We start from the raw sequence: 10,155 nt of genomic DNA on the forward strand, positions 1-10,155 counted from the left end.
GATGGTAGACTTCTGCCCCTAAATGATAATTTGGAGGCTTTCCTCCTCCATGGGGCAGGTCTTTTGTCAAAGTCACACTCAGAAATTTCTTCCTAAAATCAATTCTAGTAGATTCTTCTTCTGGCTCTTTCTCAAACAGCTGGCATCCAGGTTGGACCAGGGATAGGTTATTCTGATCACCACCTGCCACTGTGCTGTGGACCTCTTAGTACAGTGCCTGAAGAACATCAGGTACTCTTCAATGGAGCGCTTGGGCACTTCTGCCGACATCAGAGGATGAGCCAGAACTTGGTCTTCAGGCAGAACTACGTCTGGAAACCTAAATGTTAGGAAGTAGACCTGCAATCAAATATGGATCATCCAGAACACACCAGGAGCCGACAAATTCAAGGGATTCTCCAGGGTGGCAGTGTGCAGGTTCTTGAACAAATGAGCGAGAACTGTAGGCCCAAGCCCAACATCCGTATGGTTGTGCAGTGTCTCTGTCAAGTGCCTGTATTCAAGCAGAACCGCAGAGGAATGATTTGGGAACACAAACCTATTTAGCCAGTGCAGGAGGAATAGCATGTGCTACTGATCCTTGTCCTTCTCAGCAGTAACCTTCTTCAAATAATTTGAAAAGGAGCAGTTCTGGTTGATGATGGCCGGAGAAATGGTAAATGGCTAGGCTAATCTCTCTTGGTTCTTCCTTATGTGGTAGTCACCAACCGCATCCACAGGTCTTCCATGGGGTCTGAACCCAAAAATCTGAGCCATATCCAACAGAGTAGGAGTCATTGGGCCCAGGCGGAAGTAGAAAGCATTGCTGGCAGAATTCTAGAAACACAGGGTAGCAGCTAGAAGATTCTCATCCCTGTTGATGGATTGCTTGGACAGAAGTATGGCATCATATATGCCAGCTCTCCGCCAGTGAGCTCCATATCTTGGAAGAAGCCTGTCAATCCAGTCAGCCCACTTGACTGGACTGTTCCTTACTTCACTAGACAGGAACGAACGGCTCAAATTCTTGCTGACCCAAGAATGAGAAGCCATGGTAGAAGAGCTTTCAAAACACAGGGGAGCTTTAGTGTCATCTTTGAACAAGTCTGCCATTTCAGAAGGGACAGAACCAAACCAATGTGGGCTTAAAACTAGAGTGTTCTGGAACAGATGAAGGACGTTCTCATCTAAGTTCTTCTTCGCAAAAGGATGGAGCTTGCTTCTAACCTCTATCGCATACTTATCAATCCCAGTCCCAGTGATGTAATCAGGAGGAATTGGGGAAGATGAACTCTTGGCATGAGTATTTGGAGAAGACATTTTTCAAAGGTTTTTGTTCAGCTGAAATAAGAAGACTAAAGGAAGGCAAGGTTGGGTCGAAGGGAAGAATGAAAATTTTGGGAAAACTAAGAAAGTCAAGGTCTGAGGAAAACTAGGTTTCGAAGTGAACAGGAATTTTGAGTTTGAAATTCTTTGAAAAGGGCTCGAAACCGAAGAAGAAGAAGACGATGCGACACCTGATGATGACTAGCTAGTAACTAGCTAGTAACTGGCCACTTTCCCATGAAGTCTAGTTTGTAGTAGGCAGACATGGCAGACGTGGGCTAATGGAAGAAAACTGGCGCGCAAATTAATGGCCAAGGCATTAAGTCTAGAACCGTTCCAAAACGATTCAGACTTAAGGGGGCATTGTTTAGGCATAATTTGACATGCCCAGCTCAACGCGGAAAAAGCCCAGAATAAAGACACAGGGGCCAAGCAGTCTGGGCTTCGCAAAATAAACAAGAAAACAGAGCCCAAAATCCAACAAAGCCCAGCCCATTATTTGTCAAAAGCAACGACAACACGAACTTGAGCTTCAAAAAAAGAGAAGAAAAGAAAGATCAGCCCATGGCCCAAACTCGAAATTGGGCTTGGAATGATTAAAAAAAGGAAAAGACCCAAGAGAGGAACAGGCCCACGTGTTGTTCTCTGACTTTGAAAAGTTAACAATTTCAAATATCACAGAGATAATTGGGAATTAAATAAAAGCAGGTCAATGGCTGGCAACTAGGAGAAAACTTCTCTGAAACTTTGCCATTAGAAAGATCAAATCCCTTTTATATATTTGGAAATAATGTTTCTACTCCAAAGAGGGCGATCCTTCCAAGAGATAAGCAGGCTATGTTCTCAAAAAGAGATAGGCAGAAGGACAGAGAGTTGTTTAAACAAGGAAATCAAACTAACCATCATGGTTTTGAGTTCTCACAAGGGGCAGTTGAAATTAAAGAGGGGTTAGGTTCTCTTCCAAAAAAAACAGAGAAGTGATTGGTCTTAAAAAAAACTGACTATTGAGAGCCTATCTGCCAAAATTGATAAAAACCCCTTCTTCTTTGTATTTAAAAATGAAAGATCTTTTGAGAATTTTGCCGCCTATTATTAAAAGAAAGAAACCCTACTCCAGAACATTTCTTATAAATATAAAGAGAGGGTGAACAGAGCCACACACAAAAAAAATTGAACAACCAATCAAACAATCAAAAAAATCAACCAAAGGCAAAAAACTCAAAATGATCACTTGATCACTAAGAACCTTCAAACAAACTGAAGCAACGAAAAGCTCATTTGAACCCCAAAAGAAGCCAACTATAGATCAGAACTTCCAAAGTTCAGACTTAGAGAAACAAGTCATTCAAAGCGAGACTTCTCTTGTTATAAATTTGGTTCAGCAAAAGCCAAGACAAGCAGAGTTTGAGTTTTCACAAATATGAAAACCTCAACAAATTTTACAGTGCAGTTCCAATTTATTAAGTCCTCAAGTCCAGCCACTTCTACTCCTTCAGACTGAAGAAGTCGCAGTTCTGCCCGCTCAAAAGCCTCCCAAGGCTTGAAGTAGATTAAAACTCTGCCAAAATTGAACTTTGGTATCGATTTACAGCTGAAGCTAAGCAGTTGAAGTTGTTAACCACTCAGTCCAGCCAGGATCAAAAGTTTCTACCTAGGCAGAAATAGGATTCCAGCCATCGTTTTGTCTTTCTAGAGTTGATTTCTCCTTTTTAATTTTGTAAAAAGGAGTTCTGCCTAAAACAGTCCACTTTATTATCATCTATTCTGGCCAGAACTACCAATTCTATACTGTGATAAATTATGAAGTCCTCACCAGTCTGAGGCACGAAAAGAATTTACTTGGGAGATATTCCTCACCCAAATTCACAATCGCTTGTTTAGAAATCAGTAACTTGGGGCACAAGTTATTTGTTTCAAAGAAGTCTGTTAGGATTTTTTATTGCTAGCAGTGGCACGCTCGCACACCAAAGAAAGTTGGCTTGTTGACCAGTCAATGGTTTTCAAGGCAATGGGGAACTTTGCCCTTCCATCACAGGAGTAAAAAACAAAATGGGTGAATACAAGGGCAGACTCAAGGAATTTTATAGGGGTGGACTAATATCTTTTAATGGAAGATTTACCTTTTTTTTCTTTTTTGAAAACGTGTTTACATGGTTTTTTTGATAAGGGCTTTATATGGTTAATTGGCTATGGGCTATAGGTTTTTATTATTATTTTATTATTTATTATTTTTAATTTTTAATTTTATGCAAAGAAAATGAGTGGTAGCAGCTATTCTTCAATTAACAATTTTTAAATTTTATGGGAGTGCACATAGACGTAAGAAGTGCAGTCATATAAATCTACAATTGCACAATCACAAGCTACAAGCATTCAACAAAACCAAGAGACAACTATACTATATAAAAGCAAAGATCAAGTAATGTACAGATTAATCAGAAAAATGACGAGTCGTTAATAAAATCCTAGCAATTTTAAAGAGGAGGAGACCTATTACTTCTAAGCTCTCAAGTTCAAATATAAAGTTATAGCTGTAGTGGCTTTTTTCTTCCGGCAGCTACAAATGGTTTGGGCTGCCGTAAAGAGCAAAATGGCTAAAATTTCCCCCTTCTGTTTGAGTTCAAAGATCAGACCCCAAAATGTTTCGAAAGGATAGTGAAGCCTTAGGAAACACCCTGGTCACCTTCACTAACAAAAACAATGACTGCTTACAGATGAATTCTTAGTGCTTACAGATGAATTCTTAGTGCTTACAGGTAGAATCTTAGGTTGGCATGAGAGGCTTGTGGCATGGGAGAAAAATTGTCATGAGTTTAGCCTTAAAGAGAAAGAGCTGTGAGTTTTCATGAAAAACAGGGGTTCTAAGGAAGAGGAGGAAAGGATTATCAGAGGTTTTGGCTGAGAGGAGGAAAAAGAGAGAAAATGGTGGCTTGAGTGTTTTTCCGGCAGCTTGACAGAGACTCTGTCAAGTGTTAGAATAGCTTGACAAGTGGAAAAACTAAGGGAAAAGGATGGGCTGAGCACGAAATTGCTGAGTTTTGGGAGTAAGAGATCAAGCTTGCTCTCTGGATGTGGTTGATGCTTGTTGGGTAGAAGTGTCCTTTTTTATAGCCGCTGGAAGCTGACATTTTATAAGAAATCCTAATGGTTTCTATCCAAATTGGCCAAATCTCTCCCTTTCTTTCTCCTCTCCTCCCTTGACTTTTCCCGTCTTGGTGAAATTTCCTCAGTCTATTTGCACAAAATCAGGGATTTTTGGGAGCTCAAGGCCCTTTCCCGCAGCTGTTTTAGTAGGAGACTCCCATTCTCAGCTATTTCCCTTTTTCTTTCCTTCCTCCTTCCATGGCTAGATCTGATCAAGGAAAGAAAATGGATATACATGCTGGTTCGAAGGGTGCCTGTCCTCGTGACAGCTTGCGCGCTAATATCCCTTGGTTCTTCGGATGTTTTGTGCTTGGAACTTGTTCCTTCCCATGTGCTGGAGCCTTCTAGCAGCTCTGCATATGTGGAAATCTTGCTCCCTTCGTGGCTTCTGTTTTTTCAGCAAGGGGCTGAGGCTTTTGCTGCTTCGCATTTCTAATTGTACGGGCTTTCTAAGATAGCAAGTCAAATTTCCAAATAAATGGGCTAATCTCATCAAGTCTTGGGCTATATTGGTTAATTTAAGGACCATTTTGGGCTGAGGTAATGGGCTATTTTTCTCCTTCGTGCTTACCCACATATTTGGGCCTAAGAAACGAGCTTGGGTTCCGAGGCCCCCAAGCGACCTAGGACCTCCATTTCTTGTCCCATCAATGGGCCTCATGACAACTTATTACCATCCATACCACAACCCACTCAAGCAAGCCCCCGGCATTTGAGTGGCTTGGGCCCACTTAGGCTTGTAGTGTGGTTCGGCGTGAAACAATAATTTTCTGCTTGGCGTGGCATGTTGCTTGGCACGCTCTAATTTTATTGTCCTTAGAGAGGGACACGGTGCTTATTTTAGCTTGGGCTTGTATTTTATAACCTTACCCCAGTTTCTCGCATGACAAATTATTTATTTAGCATGGCACGACTTGTATATGACTGGCCTTCATGTACTATGATATGTGACTTTTCTTAATAAATTATCGTATTTGGGCCAGAAATTTATTTGGGCCCAACCATAGACTTTTTTGGGCCTCAACAATAGCTTACATGGATAGGTAATAGAAAAAACATAATGTTTGATGTGCGTGGGTGCCTCTAGAGATGAAATCTTACGGTTGTGATAGGCTAATGTCAAAAAAGAGGGGGACTATTTTTAATTAACTTGGGTATGACTTATAAAATTAATGTTAATTTTTTTCATCTCCAAATTTAGCACTGGGCTAGAGTGTCTAGCCCATGCCTAGATCCATCCTTGCTTACAAGTTAAAAACTCCTCCACCACTACGTTCTCTCAACTCAACTTTGTCTTGTCTGCATCCAAAGAGTCTATGTCCAAACATTGACCATAGGACTGCTAGTGTTTAGCCGCGTTTAGGGATTTTAATTTGGTCCATTTTCACTAGGCTTGGTTTGCCCTCTAATTAATATCATGTATATGCATATTGGTTTCTTTGCTCGTGCATATGCGCACGTCAGAAGTAATGGCGTGTAAAGGCCTTGTTTAGGTCATAAATCTAATGGGAGAATATGTGGATTGGCTTTGTTTTCAGGGCATTTACTTTCTTTGGAGGGGGGGTGGTTGGGCGGGTTGGACTACCAAGATTTAAGTAGAAAATAGCCCACCCTACTTTCCTCATTCATGCAAGTAGAATGAATTAAAATCAGTTCTCTAATCACAACTTAGCCAAAATAAGTCGAAATCAAGCAGAAATTAAGAAGGTATGGCACATTAGTTCATTTTTCAACTTTATTAATTACTTTTTTCAACTTTTTTAATCATTAAAAAAATATCGGTTTGTTTTTAGAGATGACGTTGTATGTCTAAACGACGTCGGTTATTTACCGTCGTTGTTTTATGTATCAAAAGATAGCGATCGATTTAACAATAATTTAAAAAGCGTTTAAATGACGGTAGATTTTCGTCGTTTATTTTGATTTTTGTGATAGTGAGAACATGATAAATTGGCGACTACTACATAAGTTGGCGTAAATATAAATCATGAAAACCTAAAATATTAGGAACCTCTAATTGTTCCAAAATTCATAAAACTTATTGACAACAAAAAATGTTAAAATCTTAAACTTAATAAAAATAAATTTAATCTAGAAAATAATTTCCTAAAAACTATTTATTCTAAAATTAAAAAGAAAACAATAAACGAAATATGCATGTCATAAATCCAGATTTCTTTCTTGAAAAAAAGAATTTATGACTTCTTCAGATTAGTGTTTGTACGTCCTGTTCTCTAATCCAGTTTAAAGTATATCTTTTCTTTTTTCCATTCTCCATTGATATCAATTTTCATTTTGATTTCTCCTTGAGCTTTGGTTATTTTGAAGCCAAGCTGAAAATACCTGTAGGATATCTATATATGCCTGGAGAAGATTAAATAAGCTAATTCGAATTTTTGCAATAAATACTGATCAACCTTTGAAGCAGGATTGATATGAGTTATCAATCCTGAGATGTGCAAAGCTTAAAATAAAAGAACACGCAGAGAATTATTTTACGTGGTAAAACCCCACCTCTTGGGAAAATCCACGGGACTTCTCAGTCCAACTCAAATCCACTATAGAACGATGATTACAAGAAGTACTCACACACTTATCCTAGACTCATTCTAGATAATATTTACCGACTTCTTCGTAACTCAACTTCTGTCACGGGATGATCTTCGACACTCCTTATGTTGAACGCAATACTGGCCACGATTGCTTCAAGCTCGCCGGAGGAAAACCGCCACCACGGTCTTGGTGCCCTCAATCGTATGAGTCACCGACATGCATATGAATGCAATATGAATGATTAAAGTGTTTGATAAATCACCAAGCAAAACATGGAACACTTGATGATTTATCTCAAAAATATGCACAGTAGCTTTCTTAAGAATTTTAGATGCTCAAACAAAATATGGGAAAGTTGCAAAAACAAAGAAGCACGTCATATCCTTATACAAACCACAATCTCCTTTTTGCAAGAGAAGAGCACAAAGCCACGTCCTCAATCTCTTGCCATTAATCATATTTGATTCTCATAGAATCTTACCTCAATTCGTCAGCCCATGCAAACTTCCCATCAACAATATAAGATTTAGATGCCTATACTGAATGACAGAACCAAACTTCCTATATGGTTCTAAGTAATCACGCCAAACAACAGACCACAAGTTCTATTCAATCATGAATATCATATTTGATCCCATATGGACTCTGAGTGATTGATGCCAAATCGCCACTATTTTGGGGAGAACCAATATCTCCTAAAACAAATTAATTAGACCAAACAAAGATAAGATTTTAACTTGAATCAAAATAGAGTCCAACTAGGAAAGCAATTTCAAGAGATAAAATCTAATCCTATTAAAAGTAAGGCTAACATAAAAGTGCTTGAGTAAAAATAACTCAAACTAGGAATCCTATAATGAATGCATGATTATGTCAAGATTTACCTGAAATCAGTTTCTCATATCGGTTAAGTCATGCTTCAAAGATCCAGAATGAATGTGTTGCGCCAAAGCTTCCAATAAAACATATTCACACACTAATTCCCAACCAATGCTAGAGTCTAGGAAATGACAATACAATTTTCATACTAACACAAGCCATAAGAGAATATGCCCAAGTGGTAGTTGGGAGGGGACCACTTCTCTCCTTCTCTGTCTCTCACTCTCATAACAGGCCAAAGAATCAACAGCTGTGATCAGACACAGACACGAGTGAAAAGCAATAGGAATAAAGGGGGAGATGGTTCCAAAAAGAGGGTCTTTTCCAAAAAGAGGGTCTTTTTACCTGTGGCAAAACACGTAGATGGCTCGCTACCAGCTGAGCACTCTCAACTGAATGCCTGTGAATTTGCCTCAATGTTGCCCGTGAATCTGAGAAGATAAATGTCAAGATGAAAAAAATAAATAAATAATTTTAATTTAACCCAAAACTAGTCTATAAAAGACCTCCCTCTTCTTTGAACCTTATCGTTTTAGGCACAAACAGAACACTTCACAAGATGAAGCTCTTCACCATTTTTCTTATCACCGTTCTTCTCCTGCAGGTACGTACACTGTAACAAAATTAATGTATGCAGTGATAACATTATGAATAATTAAATTGGTTAATCATGTAGCAAAGTAAGCTTAATTAAATATTCTTGGCAGGCTTTTGCAGAGGCTTCATCATTGAGTGATGCTGCAAATTCTATCACAAAGGTACGTCTTCTTTTCCTTAATTTTGTTCTTCATAATTTAAAGATTATGGGTCTCTATATATGAGGTTTCTGAATTGCTCATTGAACCAAAGTAAGATATACAACTTGAAACAAAAAAAATACGCACATTTAGGATTCAAACGAGCAATTTTTTTAAAATTTAGTCAGGGTTTCGATTTGAGACCTCTTCCAACATCAAGAAGATACATACAACTGGTCTAAGAGTTAAAGGGTTCAAACAAGCAAATAAATAAAGAATACTTTTGTGTAACTGATTTCCAGTTTCCCTTGCTGCCAATCGTGACATAATCTTTTCCTTTATTAATTTTTTTTTAAAGATTATACATTTTAGATCTAGAGGAATTAAAAGCATTAATTTTCAGTGTAAGAGAAAACGTGATAATCAGCTCGAGCTCTCATTTGTTTACCTTTTGGAATTCAGATGGAGGAAGGAAATTACGCAGTGGTAGCTCTTAGTAAGAAGGCGCATCATCTTCCCAAAATCAGTAAGTTGTTTAACACTAGATAGTGTTGCCACGTTTCTTCAATTGAATGATTTAAGTGATTGTCTTATAGACTAGTATGGCCACGACAATTACAGTAGTTGATCATAAGTTATATGTCTTAATCTTATTTTCTGGGTTGATTTAGATTGCAACTATGCATGCTCGAGGAGATGCAGGAAGGCATCAAGAAAGAAGATATGCAAGCGAGCATGCAAATCTTGTTGCGAGAAATGCCACTGCGTTCCACCAGGCACCTATGGGAACAAGAAAGCATGCCCATGTTATGCAAAACTCAAGACGCATGGAAACAAGCCTAAGTGCCCTTAATCACAAAAACATGCCCACGTAAGCATATTTGAATACAATAATACTATTTGTATCACATTTTATTGACGATTTTGCTGATCATCTCTCTAATATATAGTAGTGAGTCCTATTAATATATGTGGAACTCACCTTTATTATAGAAGTGGTTAGCAATATATAATCCGTAAATGTGATACAAATAGCGTCACTCATTTGAATATGTACACATGCTTAATTATGGAAGGATAAAGAGACAGCAGAACATTCAAATTTATTTGAATATATGCACCTTCTTAATCAATTGTAGTTGTTGCTGTTCGTTGATCATGAGTTTGTCTATGTATAAACTTACTATTGAATAATAATTAGTTGTATTTTTGTTAGTCATGGAATGCCCCCATGAAACTTCCCATTTTTGTATATAATTTTCATAATTTTCAGGGATGAGTAATGCTATTTGGACACACAACATTGATCACCTTAACTGACCACCTTATGTGGCAACTGATGTGTCATGCTATGTCAATTAATGAATGTTGCCATGAGGCCACTCATTAGGAATGCTAGGGTTTTTTAATTTGTTTTTTAATTGACATGGCGACATTCATTAATTGACATGACATGACACATCAGTGGCCAAATAAGGTGGTCAGTTAAGGTGGTCAATATTGTGTGTCTAAATAGCATTACTCTTTCAGGGATATA

At 38.2% G+C, this 10,155-nt stretch overlaps 1 protein-coding gene across 2 annotated transcripts; it reads left to right on the forward strand.

The window, feature by feature from the left end:
• On the forward strand, window positions 8,342–9,837 carry LOC18787972 (gibberellin-regulated protein 9). 2 transcript variants are annotated; one of them, XM_007221388.2, is made up of 5 exons: window positions 8,376–8,485; window positions 8,589–8,639; window positions 9,081–9,144; window positions 9,290–9,503; window positions 9,644–9,837. In XM_007221388.2, exons 1-4 carry the CDS (start codon window positions 8,441–8,443, stop codon window positions 9,469–9,471), a joined length of 342 nt encoding a protein of 113 aa, XP_007221450.2. In that variant the 5' UTR covers window positions 8,376–8,440; the 3' UTR covers window positions 9,472–9,503; window positions 9,644–9,837. The 2 variants fall into 2 exon arrangements, with proteins under 2 accessions (XP_020425199.1, XP_007221450.2); XM_020569610.1 differs by having other exon boundaries at window positions 8,342–8,485; window positions 9,290–9,837.

This window comes from Prunus persica, chromosome G8 (genome assembly GCF_000346465.2).
Source record: "Prunus persica cultivar Lovell chromosome G8, Prunus_persica_NCBIv2, whole genome shotgun sequence".
Taxonomy (NCBI): Eukaryota; Viridiplantae; Streptophyta; class Magnoliopsida; order Rosales; family Rosaceae; genus Prunus; species Prunus persica.

Bases quoted from the DNA above. Each gene is read 5' to 3' on its own strand.
- LOC18787972 (XM_020569610.1), top strand. From the start codon at position 8,441: ATGAAGCTCTTCACCATTTTTCTTATCACCGTTCTTCTCCTGCAG. The intron at 8,486-8,588 runs GTACGTACACTG...TATTCTTGGCAG, and splicing joins TCACCGTTCTTCTCCTGCAG to GCTTTTGCAGAGGCTTCATC. The intron at 9,145-9,289 runs GTAAGTTGTTTA...GGGTTGATTTAG, and splicing joins GCATCATCTTCCCAAAATCA to ATTGCAACTATGCATGCTCG.